Here is a 19,220-nt window from a genome sequence, read left to right as displayed (position 1 = left end):
AATCCACAATGTTGTATCACCTTGTTATGCGTTGTTGACTTATAACAGATTTAAAATGATCACGGATCAGGTTTCTTAAAATCCGAGATAAAGGTACATGTAAATAGGATGCATTTCCTAGAAAGAACCAAAACAAATGTCCGGAGCAAACAAACTCTTACAGGAAAACTGCACCTCAAATGAAGACAGAGCAGAGTCACTAAGTCATCTAGTTGTTGAAACCGGACCAGAGCTTCCACTATGAGTAGTGACCACACAGCAAAACTAAAGTGACCAGTATCACATAGTACATACACCTGGTACCAGTCATTCAAATCCACGTCTGCCTATTGGTATTTGAGTGCCAACCTTTATTTGTAATGTTCTCCTTGAAGGCGTGAGCCGAGGCGCTAGAGAGACTAATAAAACAGTGTTGGATCTTTTGTTTGGTCGTTCCATTTGGATTCTCTTTTTTATTTTTTGTTGTTATTATATTTTATTTGTAATGTTGCCTGTAGATTATGTGACCCCCCCCCCCCATAAGTGATGCATCTTGCAAATGAATAAAAAAAAAGAACTTGCATATGCTGTACCCTACATATTTCTGACTGAAAATGATGTAAAATTATTTAGTGAGATTCACACATCAAAAGCTATAAGGAGCTTTTTTTGTTGTTACAGCATTTATGGCATAACGCACTTAGAAGTGTGGTCTTCAACACAAAACATCAAGAGCCTACATACAACAATGACAATAAAAGCAACCATCCGAACTCTTTTAACACTAATACTAATTAATTACGCTTACATAACCTCTACCCCCACTTTGTGTGTCTTATTTTCCTTATAAAGTCAACTCTTCTTAGACAACCAAATTGTTTATATCAGCATCCAGGTTTATTTGGTGCATTTAATCTTATAAAACTGCGTTTGCATATCTTGTTTATTTTTATCTTGTAAAAAAACTTTGTATATCTCACAACTGTAAATTTATTCACTCACTCACACCCTTGAGTTGCAGCTGACTACCAGCTTGACTGTGGACAGACTTTTCTACATGGGGAGTTTTCAAGGCAGAGAAGGGAAAAACAGAAGTAGGTTGCCAGTCTTTTTTCTGTATCATATACACAGGCACTCACACTTACGGGCAACATATAGTCTCCAATCCACCTATTGCACTGGGCCACCCAGTAAACATACTGCTTTGTGTTAATGTAAAACCTCTGTGTTTTTACACCCCAGCTGAGCCAATGTAATATATATATATATATATATATATATATATTTTTTTTATGTAAGAGTAAATTCTCTCAACTCAAGGTCCCCATATTGGATGCTTGCCCTTATCGCTCAGCATCTTGGAGTCAAGCATATTAATTAGGAGTTACTGGAGCTAGACCAACTCCAAGATCGCACTACAGTGGAAAAAAGTTAATTTCCTAACCTCAGTGTATGGGTGAATTAACTTTTTCCATTAGTGCAATCTTGGAGTTGGCATATTTAATTTATGGGGGGGGGCAGGGGCCTTGCCCCCTGCAGAAATGTAGTAGAAAGTGTGTTTGTTAGTTAGGTGGTGTTATAGGTGGAGAGGATGTTATTTACATATGCATTGTAAATGTCATGAAGCACACTTTCAATGTTCTGAGTGTTCAATGTTTTGGGATTTAGATGTTTTGATCTCAATGCTATGAATTTCAATGTTATGAAGCAGATCCATATATATATATATATATATATATATAAATATATATATATATGTATGCACACACACACACACACACACACACACACATATATATATATATATATATATATATATATATATATATATATGTATATATGCATGTATCCCTTTAACTAGTCGAAGTATCATAACATCAACACACATAACAGCGAAACAATGTCAGCAAAAGTTTAAAAGAGCAAACTCCCAGAACACTGAATTTCGCCTCTGCAAAATTAACCACTTGACCACTATGGCGAACTTTGCCCTTTTCTCCACTGTAGTGCGATCTCAGAGTTGGTATATTTAGTTGGGGGGGTATGGAGGGCAAAGCCCCGCCCCCCCTTTCGGTGGGTTTAATTTGCTTTGGATTTTGTTTTCTCCAGTGGTGGGCAAGTGGTTAGTTTCCCAGAGGCAAAATTCACCATTCCAGGGGTTTGTCATTTTAAACTTTCGCTGATGTCGTGCCACTGTTATGTGAGTCAACGTTATGGTAATTTGGCTATTTAAAGTAGATCCACATACAGATATATACAGATATACATATGTGCATGTGTGTGTGTGTGTGTGTGTGGTATATAAAGTACTATGTTTCAATACGTTTATAACAAATACGTGTATAGAACAGCAACATATTCAGCAAGGGAACCTTCAAAATCTCCTGTGAATGTTTAATTAATGTGTTCATTCCGGCAATACTCTTCAGCATCTGTCATGAACTTCCAAAAATAAGATAACCTGAACCTGAAGTTTGGATTGATAAGTTCTTTCTCAGTCTAGCATACCTCCATCTCAGCCTTTCTCTTCAGTTGTATATCACGTATGTGACACCTCCTGGTGAAACACATATTCACTTGACAAAGCACAATAACACTTTATATGGCCGGCCTTCCCACTAAACTAGCACAAGAAGCACATTTATTCAATAACCAATTCTAAAATGGGATTTTGGAAATGTACTGATAACTGTAACAGGACCATTCTTTCCTTGCTATGTAGTTCTCTTACTTACATCCCTTTTCACTTGGTGTCTCTGTAAATAACGTATTCCCAAAGGGATAATTAACAAAATACATTAATTAAAACAATGCAATCTCACTTCATTCTCTTATTTTTGTGAGTGGGTATTGTTCAGGTGCTCTGAGAATTCCTTTTCGCATCATATGCCACATTTCCCTTTCTACTGTCGAAGTTTTTGTTGTACTCTCCCAAGTACTTTCTTGTTCCTCACCTACTAAATGTTCTTGAAGCACCCAGTGGCGGATGGCATCTCTGTTGTACGTGCCATCATCTCCAGAGCCCATGATCATTGCAAGGCACCTTTGTCTCTCTGCCGCTGGTATCTCACAATGTGGCATAACAGTCATCCTGCACTGGTTTACTGCCAAAATCATTATAGCACTAAGTGATGTAATGCTTTCAAATGGATCAGAAAAAAAACATTAAAACAGAACCAAAGAGGTATCTGGACCACACAGATTATTCTACTGATGGTAAGGCTTGATTAGTGTTTCAACAGTTTCACATACACAGAAAGGGACAACATAACCTCAGTTTAACTACGTAAGAACATGGCAATGCATACGATCTATCATTAAACTTTAGACACCTCCAATCAAAATAAACAACTATAAAAATGCTTCAGATGGATATTTTTAAGTAATTTAGTCACTGTTGTGTATTGGCACAGCATAAAATTAGATTAAACGCTTAAATAAAACACAGGATCAGAGGTGTAATCATCTCACCTTTGTGATTCTTGTATTAATTAAACTGGCTCTCAAATATGGAATGTGTGCAGATATGTACTGCTGTGAACATATATTACATTTTATCCCCTTACTTTTTTATATTTTGTTATTATTTAAATTAGGAGAAAAGGAATCAAACTTACTAGCAGGATCGTTATTTAAGGTAGAAGGCTACATATGTTGACATTACTTTTTTGGAATCAATAATATTAATAGTGCAGGTACTGTGTCCAACATTACCTGTATTACTTTTGTTTCTCAAATAGTACGTATGATAAAGATACCAAGTTAAATATTCACAAGTAGCTCTCACATTTTCCTGCTTTTACATCTGTTTGCTGTTGAGCTCACATCATCTCCTCTTGACTAGCCCCATCTATTTCCTCTGACCCATTATCCTGTTACCTTGGACCCTCTCCTACATCCACTCAGTTCCTATTCTGTTTTTTTACCACCCCTGTCCTGCCCACTAGAGGGCACTTTGTGATTGCCACACCTCACTCCCCCTACCCTCCTATCCTGCACACCCTTCACAGTACCTCGCACTTTGTGATTGCCACACCTCACTCCCCCTACCCTCCTGTCCTGCACACACTTCACAGTACTTTGCACTTTGTGATTGCCACACCTCACTCCCCCTACCCTCCTGTCCTGCACACACTTCACAGTACCTCACACTTTGTGATTGCCACACCTCACTCCCCCCTATCCTCCTGTCCTGCACACACTTCACAGTACCTCGCACTTTGTGATTGCCACACCTCACTCCCCCTACCCTCCTGTCCTGCACACACTTCACAGTACCTCGCACTTTGTGATTGCCACACCTCACTCCCCCTACCCTCCTGTCCTGCACACATTTCACAGTACCTCGCACTTTGTGACTGCCACACCTCACTCCCCCTACCCTCCTGTCCTGCACACACTTCACAGTACCTCGCACTTTGTGATTGCCACACCTCACTCCCCCTACCCTCCTGTCCTGCACACAATTCACAGTACCTCGCACTTTGTGATTGCCACACCTCACTCCCCCTACCCTCCTGTCCTGCACACACTTCACAGTACCTCGCACTTTGTGATTGCCACACCTCACTCCCCCTACCCTCCTGTCCTGCACACACTTCACAGTACCTCGCACTTTGTGACTGCCACACCTCACTCCCCCTACCCTCCTGTCCTGCACACATCTCATTATCGCATTCACTTCCTCTACCTCCCATTTCCATAGAGTCTGTAGAATTTAAAATTACCTGACCCCACACTGTTCTTTGATTTTGGTATGTCAAATTCTCTCTATCAGCCCGCTAAAAACATATGTATAACTGTTTTATATGACTTTAGTATGTATCTGATATTTCTTCTGGGTACTTGGCATGCATTGCACATCTGTATTTAACTTTCATTTATCAAACAGAATACCAAGTTTGCTTTTGAAACACTTGTTTGTTGTACAACCCACGTCATGAATTCATATCAGTATTTAATGTACATTATGTACACCACAATGCTGCAGTTATTGTACCTTAAACCATATAATATTTAATGATGTAAAAATGTAACTACCATCGCACTTTTCATCCATAAATTAAAAATATGTTTAGTCAGATACAGTGATGGCAGATATTTCACACTTCCCAAAAGTGAAACAGTCTGATACCTGTCTTATTTATTTGCCACCAGTATGTTTCTAGGTGCTGCTGAACATAAGAAGACCTTTCTTCATTATAAGAGTTGCATTCTGCTCACCTTCTGAATTCTGCTATATTATGAGAACAATTACAAACATTTGCCACATACCAAGATCCCTGAAGGTAGCACTAAGGATCTGCAAGCTAAACGTTTGACTCCAGTAGTTATCAAGGGTCCCGTCAATCAAAGACATCTCACAGCATAATGAAAAGTGCAGAGTCTGGAGGGACAAAAGTTCCAGTTAAAGGAAGTTTGCATCACAGCTGGAAGGGGAAACCATTCAAATAGACTAACAAGTGCTTAGAGTTTATCCTAACAAATGAGAAGCCCATATTCTCTAACCCACTAAATCAACAAAAGGCTTTATTCTCCTAGTTTTAACTGATGTGAAGCACAAAGCATTTTTCAAAGAAAGATTTAGCAGAGGGTTGTTATGTATGTGTAACAGCCAAGGCATCTTCAGGATCTGATTGTTTTTATGTATGTGTCACAGACAGGGCATCTTCAGGCGTTGATCTTTCCTATGTATGTGTCACAGACAGGGTGTCCTCAGGTGTTGATCATTCTTAGGTATGTGTCACAGGCAGGGTGCCTTCAGGTGCTAATCGTTGTTATGTATGTGCAACAGGCAGGGCATCATCAGGATCTGATTGTTCTTAAGTATGTCTCACAGGCAGGGCATGTTCAGCACAGGCAGGGCATCTTCAGACACTGATTGTTCTTATGTATGTGTCTAAGGCAAGGCATCTTCAGGCTTTGGTTGTTCTTAAGTACATGTCACTGGCGGGGCATCTTTAAGTGTTTATTGTTCAGTTCCCTATTATGTGATCAAAGACACATTCTTTCGAATGCGTCTTGATCGAACTTCAAAGTTCGAAATGGGAAAATACCGAAACTGCATATAAGCAAATTCTTTCCCTGGGAAAGAAATCACTTGGCCGCCTTCATTATTTTGCCATTTTCATCAATGTAGTGCAATCTCACAGTTGGTAAATTTAAGTAGGGCCATGTCAGGGGGTGTGGGGGTGAAGCCCGGCACTTTATGTAATTTTAAAGTTTTTTTTTGGAACAGTGATTTTTTTTTTCCCTGGGGGAAAAAAATCGCTGTTGTAAGTGTTCGGGATTGTAAGCTTTCAATTACATGGGGTCAATAAATCAGCGTTCGCTTTTTTAAGTGTTCGCTGATTTAATATACTCCAGATTGTTCTTATGTATGTGTCACAGGCAGGACGTCTTTTCAGGTACTGATCCATTCTTATGTACGTGTCACAGGCAGGATGTCTTCAGGCATTGACTGTTCTTATGTGCGTCTTCAGGCATTGATCATTCTTATTTGTGTGTCACAGGCAGGGCATCTTCAGCCGTTGGGCATTCTTATTTATGTCTCACAGGCAGGGCATCTTCAGGCATTGATTGTTCTTATGTATCTGTAACAAGCATGGCATCTTTAGGATCAGATTGTTCTTATGTATGTGTCACAGGCAAGGCGTCTTCAGGTGTTGATCGTTCTTACTGGTGTGGACAGGCACATTAACTTCAGGTATTGATTATATAATGCATGGTCTTCAGTACTCATCTAACCCTGGGCAGCCATTTTGATAGGCATTGAGAGGTTCTCTGTTTCATAAAATAGACATAATTGCAGATGGAACTACTTCAGTACTACTAGCTTTCTACAGTTCTCCTGCCTCAGAATTTACCAATACAATCCTCTCTTGCTCTTTTGTTTTTCTTCTTAAGAGTACCAGACAAGGATCCCTGCTGTCCCTAACTCTCTTTTTCTAGCAGTGGAACCCCTAGCAAGATAGCTGATTTATAAAACTAAATTTTCTGTACTTACGTTTTCCATTTAAGGCATGGCAGGGAGGAAATCACACTGTGTTGTGCAATTTATAAACAAAGGTATGACATCTATGTCCAAGAAGGTCATTGTTCCACTGCATTCAGCACTCATCAGGCCTATTATTCAGGACAATGTCCACACTGATATGTACATGACCAGGCACATCCAACATTTAGTATGTCCACAGAGGTTCCTCACTAAAAGAATACTGGGTATAAACAACATGTTCTATGCAGACTGTCTCAAAGCTATCCCTTTATTTTGTATCTTAGAAGCTCTTGAGGGGAAATCTATGCCTGGCATCATTAGACCCTGCTTTGATGGACCTCAAGTGTATCCACAAAACAAAAAACACCAGAATTACCCATTATAAAGTCTTAAACCTTGCCTGTGATATAAATAGGACCTGCTGGAGAGACAGGCATGTATCCCAGAGACCACTCCCATCTATGGAACAGTATCTCCATCCATGTGAAGCAGAGTCCTCCATAAGCCAATTCAAGTGCAACCTGGACAACTGGATGAGGAACAGGAAATTCATCCCTGGTTTGGCACCTATGTCTCTAATGGACATAGGCAACCAGTACATGGGTCATCTCCCAAACCCTAGCTTGTAAACCTTTCATCTCTCAAGCTCCTGCTTACACTTATCAAGGGTACCAGACCTTTTCAGAGATTTGGGTTGAACAGCTGAACTTAAAAAAATACCCTGGTGGTCATTAACCTAATACACACCTAGGAAGCTATGAACCTATAGACCTATAAACCTATGAACCTATAACACATGAACCTATGAACCTACAAACCTAAAGACCTATGGACTTATGAGCCTATGAACTTATGAACCTATGGACTTACGACCCTATGGACATATGAACCTACAAACCTATGAACCTACAACCTATGAAGCTATGGACCTAAGAACAAATGGACCTATGAACCTACAAACCTATGAAAGTATGAACCTTTTAACCTGTGAACCTATGAGCCTATGAACCTCTGAACCCATAGACCTATTAACCTGTGAACCTATGAACATCAACCTATGAATCTACGAGCTGGTGAATCTACAAACCTATGAACATGTAAATCTACAAAACTGTGAAGCTACAAACCTATGAACCTACAAATCTACGAGCCTACAAACCTGTGAACCTATGAACCTATAAATAGTGAGCCTACGAGTCTATGAACCTGTGAACCTATAAACCTGAGAACCTATGAACCTACAAATCTACGAACCTATGAACCTACAAACATACAAACCTGAGGCCTCTGAACCTACAAACGTACAAACCTACAAACCTGTGACCCTACGAACCTCAGAACCTAGTCGCTGTCTTCTTCTCCCTGCTAATCTGCTTCATCACATACTTGCCCTACAAACTGTAACACACTCATGAGTTTTGAGAATTTCTGCACTGTCTAATTTGAAACTGAATAGACATAAAACATATTTTTTCCTGCCATCTACAGTGCACATGACCTAATAAACATAATGAGCTAATGGAGTTACCTTCCATTTGACTGACACTATACTAAACCTAAATGTTTAGACATCAAATCATATTCCTCATTATTAAACCTGTAATCAAGAAGCCACTTAGAAGCACTATGGGAAAAGCTTTCTACAAATGTCTAGTCCTGAGCACATCTTTATCTCTACTTGTGAAGCAGCAATGCTGGACCTGATGTTTTATTCTCATGTCTGTTATTTGTTTAGTCTCCACCCCCTCCCACCAATATTTACAAGGGCAGACAAAATTCAAACACTGATTTACACGAACTTGTTTGGCATGGTTCCACAGAGAACTGACAAAGATGGGACACTGTAAGCAGCTAAAACAGTAGGTTTGGATAGTTCCATTTAGGTTTCATTTGCACAGGTGTTTACTATTCGGATGTTTCTACATTTAACAGACCCACACTTTCTGCTGTTAGTGAAGTTAAAGGTCACAGTTTTTCTGGCAATTATAACATCCTCCCAAACCTTCTATCAGTTGTATTCAATTAATACAATTCAGTCGGCCATTTGGAACACAAGCAAACAAACAGACATTGACTGCATACCTGTCTCATTCTTGACAAATTGGAACCCTCCAAAAATATGGTTTATCTGTGAGAGAGACTGGAAAATTCATGACATCTTTTTTGGACTTGCTACTGAAAGTGCATGGGGATGAAACAGTATGTGTTAGCTTTAATCTCCGAAAACAAAGCTAGAGCCTCCCAAGAAAGAAATTGTGAAAGCATTTCTAGCGTAAGACACTCAGTACTAACATCTTTATCTAGAAACATCAAATGTGGACTGGACTATATGCCATGTCCATCCTGATCCATAAACAAAAGCTACTTCCTTTGCAAAGTGTTCATATTGTCACTGCCAACTCATGCTTACTTGTCTAGAAAATTCTGTAGGAGGTAACACTAAACAAACCCTGAAATGTCCACTAGGTAGTTAATTTGTATGGAATAGGCAAACTGTACATCTTCACTCAGAGAGGAGAATAAACATTTCCATCCAGGGTGTTAATGTACAGGTAACTCCAAGTAAAAAAGAAATCTGCAGTTCACTGCAGCACATTAAAATGATGTGAGGCTCCAAATAAAAAAATGCAAATGGCTGCCATTTTTATGGTCTCTGAATGGGCTTTGTTGTCTAGTGAGAGTAAATTAAAAAAAAATAAATAAATGTGACATGCACCTGTGTGTGTACGTGTTTTAGTTTTGTGTGTGTATTTTTCTGTGTGTGTGTGTGTGTGTGTCTTTAATCAGTCGGTGATCGACCAGTTGTGTTTGATCACTTGCTGTGCAATATTATGGATCAAAGTACAATCATGAAAGGCAGCTCCATACACTGTAAACATCACTCAGGGTGAAGAATATAATTGCAACAGCAAGTCAGCAGTTGCTTGTTAGCATTATGGTACCTACTGCTGCTTTTCAAAGATGTCATTATGGTTCAAGGCGGAGAACAGGATCTTTCATTTTAATAGTATTTTCAAAGCGGTCCCGTTGTATTCGATATAATGATTGCAAATTAATTATTTATTTATGTGGCAACTATTTTAATTAATGTAGTGATTGTTTTATGTTGTGATTAGTTGTTGTACCTGTTAGAGCAGACACATTATTCATTTAAGTGTGTAGTTATGTGGTGTTGACCTGTATGCCATAGTGCTGGCGCCAGCCTTTCAATGCACTGCCTTATGAGGCACGCTGCTAGTACATTGCTTGCTGCGATTCGATGTTAAGAGCTTGTTGTGCTTTTCCATACTCGCTGATATTAATGTTCTTCACTCTTTGTATGATTAGCTTTGGATCAAAGTATCATGCTTCGATCTAAAGTTAGGGAGACATACTCTTGCTAATCAGCACAGCTTACTGCTGTGTGGTTTGCCAAAAGCACTAGTTATCAAGTGCTGGATGTCTGGAAGATAGGAGCATTGTGCTTTTGTGAATGTAAGTAGGGCTTTGTTTTAAGCTCACAGCTTTTGCATATACTGAAGATCTCAGCATAAAAGGAAAGACTGTGTATGTATGAGTTTTTGCAGGTTACAGTTAGGACAAAGGCTAGGTTAGGTGACAGATTTAGTGTTTTTTTTTGTGTGTGTGTGCGTGTGTGCATGTGTCTGTGTGCGCGCGCACATGCTTGTCTGTGTGCATGTGTATGTCTTGTCTTGTATGTGTGTGTGTGTGTGTGTGTGTGTGTGTGTGTGCGTGCTTGTGTGTGTGTGTGTGTGTGTGTGTGTGTGTGTGTGTGTGTGCGTGCTTGTGTGTGTTTGTGCATTTGTGTGTGTGTGTGCGCGCTTGTGTGTGTGCTTTTGTCAATGTGTGTGTGCAAGCGAGCACGTGTGTGTGTGTGTGTGTGTGTGTCTGTGTGAGAGAGGTGTGCCTGGGAGCTCCTTGTGTAGTTTGTGAAGTGTTAGAGTTACAGAAAGATTTTTGGTAAGGTAATGTGTAGACCCGGGGTTAGGGTTACCGCATATGAGTAAGGAGATACAAGGGTGCTTTTTCCTTTTAAGTAATACATGGAGATTAGTTGTATGATAAAGCATTGAAAAGATATACAGAGATTGAAACTTGGCCTGTTGGTTTCTGTTATTTCCACATGTGGGAGATTTTGCTATTAAACTTAAAGAGTGATGTATCTGGACAATATACATATATATATATATATATATATATATATATATATATATATATATATATACATATGTGTGCGTGTGTGTATGTATATATATCTATAATATGTATATATAAATATATATGTATGGGTCTCCTTCATTAGAACGAAAGACCAGAAGACCGAAACCCAGAACAACAACATGAAAACAACGAAACCCCATATATATATATATATGTGTGTGTGTGTGTGTGTGTGTGTGTAAACCTATAAACCAATGCTAGTAAGGAGAAAACCTTTCAGGAAGCAAATAAGGACCTGGCCTGAAAGTGCTGTCTCGGCTCTGCAAGACTGCTTTGAATGCACTGACTGGAATCTATAATTTGGATGAGTACATTGAAACGGATGTGAGATACATCAAAAAATGTACTGAGGATGTCACTACCCTGAAGGATGTAACCATCAGAGCCAACCAAAAACCCTGGCTCACCAGTGAGGTATACAAATTACTGAGAGCATGTAATCCTGCCTTTAAGTCCGGAGACAGAGAGGCTTTGAAAAAGACCAGGGCTAACTTGAACAAAGGTGTGAGAGTAGCAAAAGGGCCTCTCATTTAAAAATACAGAGACACCTCTCTGACTACAAAGATCCCAGGCAGACCCTGAGAGTGATACAAACCATCACAGACTATAAGCCACCATCCACGCGATGTGATGGTAACCCAGACTTCTTAAACAAGCTAAACATCTACTTCAGCAGATTTGAGGAATTGAATAGAACATCACCAGAGAGACTACCCACAAATGAAATGAACATGCCACATCGCTATGCCTCAAACTGGAAGAAGTATGCAAAAACCTATGTAAGGTTCATCTGGGCAATGCAGCTGATCTGGATAGGATCTCAGGCAAGCTACTTAAAAACTCTGCTGATCAGCTGGCACCAGTCTTCACAGACATTTTCAATATATCTCTCAGCCAGGAAAAAGTGCCCAAATGTTTAAGACCACTGACATCATCTTTCTGCCCAAGAAATCATCTCCAGCATCATTATATGTTTACCAAGCATTTGCACTTACCTCAGTAGTGATGAAGTGTTTCGAAAAACTGGTCAAGGATCATATAACATCCTGCCTGCCTGCTACATTTGATCCTTTACAATTTGCATACAGGTCAAATCGTTCTAATGCGGATGCCATAACCTTAACACTTCATCACACCTTGGACCACCTGGAAAATAAGGACTGTTACGTAAGCATGCTGTTCATAGACTCCAGCTCGGCCTTAAACATGGTTATTCCACAACAACTGATGTCTGAGCTGAGTAAACTAGAAAACATGATATGTGACTGGATCCTCATCTTCCTGACTGACTGAAATGCCACAAATAGTTAGAGCAGGAAAGCATCACTCAAACAGCATCACCCTAAACACAGGGGTCACACAAGGTCTGGTACTCAGTCCACTTCTTTTCACAGTTCTAACACATGACTACACAGCTATGCATCAGTCAGATAGAATCATCAAGTTTGCAGATGACACCACAGTAAACAGCCTTATCAAGAAGGAAGATGAGGGAGCCTACAGGGAAGAAGTGAACCAACTTATTCATTGGTACACTGACAACAAGTTAGCACTAAATGTTGGGAAAAACCAGGGAAATCATCAAGTTTAGGAAGAAGAAAAAGCCACACACCCCTAACATCATCAATGGTGCCACAGTCGAGAGAGTAAATAGCACCAAATTCCTAGGGGTACATATCTCGCAAGACCTAAGCTGCGGCACAAACACTTCCTACCTTATAAAGAGAGCCCAACAACATCTCCACTTCCTTAGGAGACTCTGCAGAGCTAACCTCCCCCCACAGGTCCTACTCACCTTCTACAGAGCTACGAATGAGAGTGCTCTGACAAACAACATTGTTGTCTGGTACAGAAATTACTCTCAAGCTGATCGGAAGGCACTGGATAAGATTGTTAAACAGGCCACAAAAATCATTGGCTCCAAACTTCAGTCCCTACAGAACATATAATCTAACAGATGCTATGGTAGAGTCCAAAAACTATTGAGGGATATACACTATCCGGCTCATGGACTGTGCAACTCCTGCCAACAAGGAAGCGCAACAGAAGCTACTTCCCACATGCTATCAGAATGCTGAATAACAAACCCAAAGTCTAATGAGCTACACGGGTAAAACATTACTTGTGCGCAATATGTCATTGTTGTTTACATAAACTCTGAATGGCTCACTTCATATGTCTCTATCTGCACTAGGATAACTGTGAACTGCAAATTTATGATATATATTGGTGGTGGGTAAGTTTATGTGTGCCTGTCTCATTTATTATAGTAGTTTTTTTTTTGCATATCCTTATATTTCTACAGAGTCTATTCCTGCTGTTGTATTTGTTGTGCTTCTGATGTAAATAGAGCTTCCAAATTTGTTTTACTTTATTTAATTTTTGTGTCTTATTTTATTTTTATTTTTATTTAATTTAAATTTTTTATTAATTTAATCTAGCTTCCTTCTCTAAACTGTCATTCTTATGGTATGAGCCTGAGTATAGAAATTCAGTGCAGTAATACGCACTTTTTCGCTGTGGTGATCTGTATGACAAAGTTTACTTTGACTTTAACTTTTGACTTTGACTTTGTGTATATTATTCTATTTTTATATGAAATATTACTACTGCTTAATGTTTCAAAGTAGGTGCTGATAATATAATTGTTGTTAAAACAAATATTTTATATCCACTCTATAAAAATTAAACATACGTACTCAACATGCAGATACATAAACACACACACATACATACACACACTCAAAGTCACACATAGTCACACACAAAGGCATCTACACAATTACGTGTGTGTGTGTGTGTGTGTGTGTGTGTGTGTGTGTGTGTGTGTGTGTGTGAGTGTGTGTCTATATATATATATACATACATATGTATATATAGACACACACACGCACATGCACACACACACACACACACACACACACACACACACACACACACACAGGGCAAATACTCACATATACACTTGTACATGCAGATACTATATATTTTTGAGTCCAGTTAAAACTCCACATACACATTTTGGAAGTCACTTTCACGGCCTAGTTATACCTTTGGCATTTATTTCTGAATTTTATCTGGTTGCCTTTCACACATACTTTTCAACTGTCCAGATTTTTGAAGACTGTCCAAATTTTTGACTCATGTATTTGATCTGTTCCTCAAAAAAGGTGTGGTTTTCTGGCAAGTCGTTGAGGCATGACAACACAAAATAATGATTTCAGTCTTCATATGTTTCAGAAAATGCATGCTAACACAATGCCTTTTATTCCAGCAACTTTCCAAATTTATAAAAGCACTATTTAAAATCTGTTGAGAGACATGCTTTCACATAATCCGCAAAAATGCAGTATGAACTAAACAAGAGATCCCACACGATTATTACCTACAGACAGATAAAGTACACCACTCCGTCTTGTACATAAGGGGATACAATAAGTTACTGCATTTTTTCACACAAGATATTTTCTTAAAACAGAATTACTGCAAATGTAAACAAAACAAACCCTCTTGAATATAAAAGCTGTGTGTACTTACTGTTTGAACTTGAGATTTCTTTCGGACTAGGTGACATTGGTTGGACACAGTGCTGGCAAAGGCAGTCCTTTCCATTAAAAGTAACCCGGTCTCCTGCAGGAAATGGGCGTCTATCAAGTGAAAAGAAAACAGAGTGTTCAAGGGTGCTCAGCAGATTGAATTATGTCTTTTACTTCTACATTCTGCTTCTCAAAGTGCAACCAATGCTAGTTGTACTGCCTGCCAGAAATGCAGACGGCTTATAAGGTTGTCATAGAAAGGCATGCAGAATACCTCTTGGCAGGTGTTCAGACTCTGAAATGTAATGGATTTGATAGAAAGTGTAATACCATCAGGCTAACAACGGCAATGTAATAGCAACAGAATATTTTTTTACAGTGAAGCACACTCAGAGGTCACTTTTTATTAGTTTTTTTGTCTAATCTACAGAATGTTCTTTTATTCCTAGTATTTTTCTGGTGTCTGCTACTTGAATCATTTTATCTTTAATGAGAATACCGGAGTCAAAAAATTAGTCACAATAAATAAAAATATTGGGCTCTCTCACACTGAATTTGTCATGTGGATTATATAGTTCTTCGCAAAACATAATGTTGACAGGATGAGCATTTTATCCCTAGGTAAATCTAAGCAAACCCTCAAAGAAAGAATTTAGTTATATATGCAGTTGTATTTAAAAAATGTTCAGCCTTTATAGATACAAAAATTCCAAGCAGTATAGTTGCCATTTAAGATTCCCTAATAGTACCTGAAAATCTGCCAGCTAAATCTTGCAGTGTCTTTGAAATATGCATGCTTTACACTACGCCTTGAAGTGATCTAAGCTTCCAGCTCCTGCCCCGCTTGAAGAATGAGTAAAACATGCATCAAACAGGCACAGATACTCCAAAGTGTGCTACACGTGACAACAACTCATTTCAGATCAGCTTCTGCTGACGGTGAGTGACCTCTGACCTTGGATACTCCTCAGCAAGAATCAGCAAGAAGGAAGAAAAGCCAAGACCATGTCTTAAAAGTCAAAAGTCTGTCCAGTTGAAATTCATAAATGTCTTTTTCCATATAGGGCAAAACCTCTTATACTATTATGCATGGAGCAGCTCCTCTGTACTAACTGTACTACCAGCATAATCAACCCTGGTGTCATTGCACCTTAGGGCTAAGGAGATGTCATGCCTTGCAGTCGTCCCATTCAACTTACGGGTCATTCAGTTTTGTACAGAAAACCACAAGGTTAATTCACAGACTTTGAGAAACTGAGAGGCACTGATATGACAAGAGGTGAGGGGCATACAATGATGAATACAAATTGCCTTGACAGACACAGACACACACACACACACACACACACACACACACACACACACACACACACACACTCACACAGACACACACACACACACTCACACAGACACACACACACACGCACACACGCATGCGCGCACACACACACACACACACACACACACACACACACACACACACACACACACACACACACAAATTCAAATGTCTGTCCATATACACAGCCACTCATAAACACCAATGCACAAATGCACATACACATGCAAACGGAGCATACATGCGCACAAATACACATACATCCACATGCATTTAGGCGCACACACACACATACATAGGGGTCCAAATGAAGGCATGATACGTCAGCAACTAAAGTAGAGTATTATTGCTAAAATTTAATTCATCCTCAAGTCTTGGTGAGTACCTTCACGAGGTGGAGTTTTCCACAAAATCTCACCAAGACGATACTGATAAATAGACTGTATTTATACAGCATATACCATGGACAGAAGTAAGTTAAAAATTAAAAAAGAAAGCTGGGTGCACAAGACCCAGGATAAAAAAGTGCTCAATTCTGGTAGGCACACTGGTGCCAGGACTGGAAAAGATAACAGTGTAGAATCCTCAAAATACGGAAACATTCCTACAATGGGGCTAGGCCAGGCCCAGAGGGAGGATGGCCGCCTGCTGTAGAAGGAAGTAGCAGTCCAGAAAAGTCACAAAAAAAACAACAGAGCAAAGTACAGCCATAAAGACGATAAAGTGGACTATTGAGGATAAAAAAGAAATTATGTATTGTTACTATTACGCAAAAAGCCCAAAATTTCCAGACACAAGATATACAAAACAAAAGAAAGAAATTAGAGGAAAGAAAAATAGTTCCAAAGGAAAACTGTTAGAAGCTTCAAATGACAATTTATGTTCATTAATACAACAGATTTGTGGAAAACAGTATATAGATCACGAAACTTTGAACTGTTTAGAAAAAGAAGCATCTGAGGAAGTGTGAAAATATAAACAACAAAACCAACAGATATTTGAAAAGTATAAAAAAGAAATATGGACATGGGAAAGAAAGAGAGAGTTTATATGGTGCAATATTTATGCAAAGGACAAAGCCAAATTAATGAATATAAAGAAGGCAGAGAGAAATACAGGCAAAGGCATCCAGACATGGAAAATTTCACAGCAAAGAAATAATATCACAAAGAGGGAATGTAGCAAAAAAGATCAGTAAAGTAGAAGTTAAAAACCGAGAAGCTGAAGTTATGGAGTGTCTGCGAAGTGAAGGATTTGGTGCAGAAGGTCCAACATGGGTTACATCACACCACGATGGAGTGTGTCCCAAAGTAAGGAGAAACAGGAAGATCAGGAAACTTCTGAAGAAGAAATATGGACAAGGGAAAGAAAAAGAGATTTAATATGGTGTAATATTCATGCAGAGGAGAAAGCAAAACTAACCAATACAAAAAGAGCAGCACCAAAGACATTTAAAGAGAAATACAGGCAAAGGAATCCAGACATGAAAAATGTTACAGCACAAAAAAACAAGGAGACAAAGAGGAAAAGTAGAAAAGGAGATCAGGAATGGAGAAGTTAGAGAAATAGAAACCGAAGTTATGGAGTAGATGCGAAGTAAAGGATTCAGTATAGAAAATCAAATTCAGAAAACACGACAAGGTAGAGCAATGGACATCCAGATTAAGGGGGAAACCAGTGGAACAGGAAGCAATTGGTCAGGTACCACATGAAGATATTTTGGATCCTTCCACAGGAAGCTGGTATAGACGTTCACTTGAAGCTGGACAGCAAGGGAAGGAACAGGAAACTGTGGCAACTCTGATCCAGTCAGTCAATGTTGAGGAGTGATAGGCCAGTGAGTTCCCATATGACAAAGCAATGGATGGTACTGGACAAAATCGAAGAGAAGGTGCTACAGGAAGATACTATAGAACTTTCTACCGAATGCTCACAGGAAATGGAGAACAAAAATGTGCCCTCAGTTTGAAAGAAAATGAGCTAAGAGAAGAGTTGCTTGATTGAATACACAGATAGACATATTAAGATCAATGAAAGAAATAGGCTGCAGAAAGTCAATAAAAAGTACAGTTTTGTACCTACCATAAATGTAGATGTCCGATAGGTATGCATCTGCAGTCATCACATATGGGTTGTCCTGCCTCAGGCAGCCCTTCGGTCGGCCGGATTCCAAAGTCTGGGTCCGGCGTCGGCTGATGTCGCCCTTTCCCCGACGTCAGAGCGCTTGGGGTATAAAAGCATCAGCCGACGCCATCTTCCTTAGTTTTTCTTGCCCCGGATGCCAGGTGCCCTCTAAGGAAGGCTAAATTTGGAGAAATGCAATAAATTCCAAACATGTTCAGAAATATATAAATATATATATATATATATATATATATATATATATATGTATATAAAACAAATACACCATAATAGATAACCCCAGCTAGCTATGAGCGGGATAAGAACCCAAGAAATACCACAGAGGGGAAGGAGGGTGGGTAAACCTGACTGCAGATGCATACCTATCGGACATCTACATTTATAGTAGGTACAAAACTGTACTATGTCCTTCAAGGATGCATCTGCAGTCATCACATATGGGTAGAATACCATAGCCAATCTGGGGGTGGAGGATCTATGTAAATGATGGTGTAGCTAAAATGCCCTGCAGGACTGCCGTAGCAAAGCCTGCTCTGGATCTGGAATATAAAGGTAAATTGTAATGCTTGGAAAATGTATGCATGGAGCTCCATGTAGCAGCTTCTAAAATGTCCTTGGTAGCCACCCCTCTTAAGAAGGCTGTGGAGGTGGCTGTAGCTCTGGTGGAATGAGGTCTAATGTTAGCTGGCACAGTCTTTCCATGAAAGGAGTAACAAAAACGAATGCAATTCCCTATCCATTTTGAAATTGTCTGTTTGGAAATTGCTTTTCCTTGTGCACTAGCCATATGCTACAAACAGCTGGTCAGTTTTTCTGTAACTTTTAGTTCTGTCCAAGTAGTAGCGCAACTGTCTGTGTATGTCCAGGGTGTGCAGAAGTTTTTCCCCTTTGTTTTGTGGATTTGGAAAGAAGGTAGGCAGGTGAATAGCTTGGTTCAATGAGACCCTGGATACCACCTTTGGCATAAATGAAGGATTGGTTCTCAATGCTTCTGCTTCGGGCACCA

General features: G+C 39.4%; 1 protein-coding gene across 30 annotated transcripts in view; it reads right to left on the bottom strand.

Annotated features, from left to right (window-relative positions):
- The window catches only part of ABLIM1 (actin binding LIM protein 1), a 2,317,257-nt gene that overhangs the window by 1,797,514 nt on the left and 500,523 nt on the right, over positions 1-19,220 (bottom strand). For all 30 annotated transcript variants that reach the window (XM_044055908.1, XM_044055914.1, XM_044055911.1 and 27 more), the window contains exon 4: positions 14,735-14,844. In XM_044055908.1, the coding sequence (XP_043911843.1) occupies positions 14,735-14,844 (110 nt within the window). The remainder of the gene's footprint in view (positions 1-14,734; positions 14,845-19,220) is intronic.

Source organism: Protopterus annectens, chromosome 14.part0, assembly GCF_019279795.1.
Source record: "Protopterus annectens isolate FY-2018-M chromosome 14.part0, PAN1.0, whole genome shotgun sequence".
Taxonomy (NCBI): Eukaryota; Metazoa; Chordata; order Ceratodontiformes; family Protopteridae; genus Protopterus; species Protopterus annectens.
Note: the sequence above shows the minus strand (reverse complement) of the source record. Positions and strands in the feature narration are given on the sequence as shown.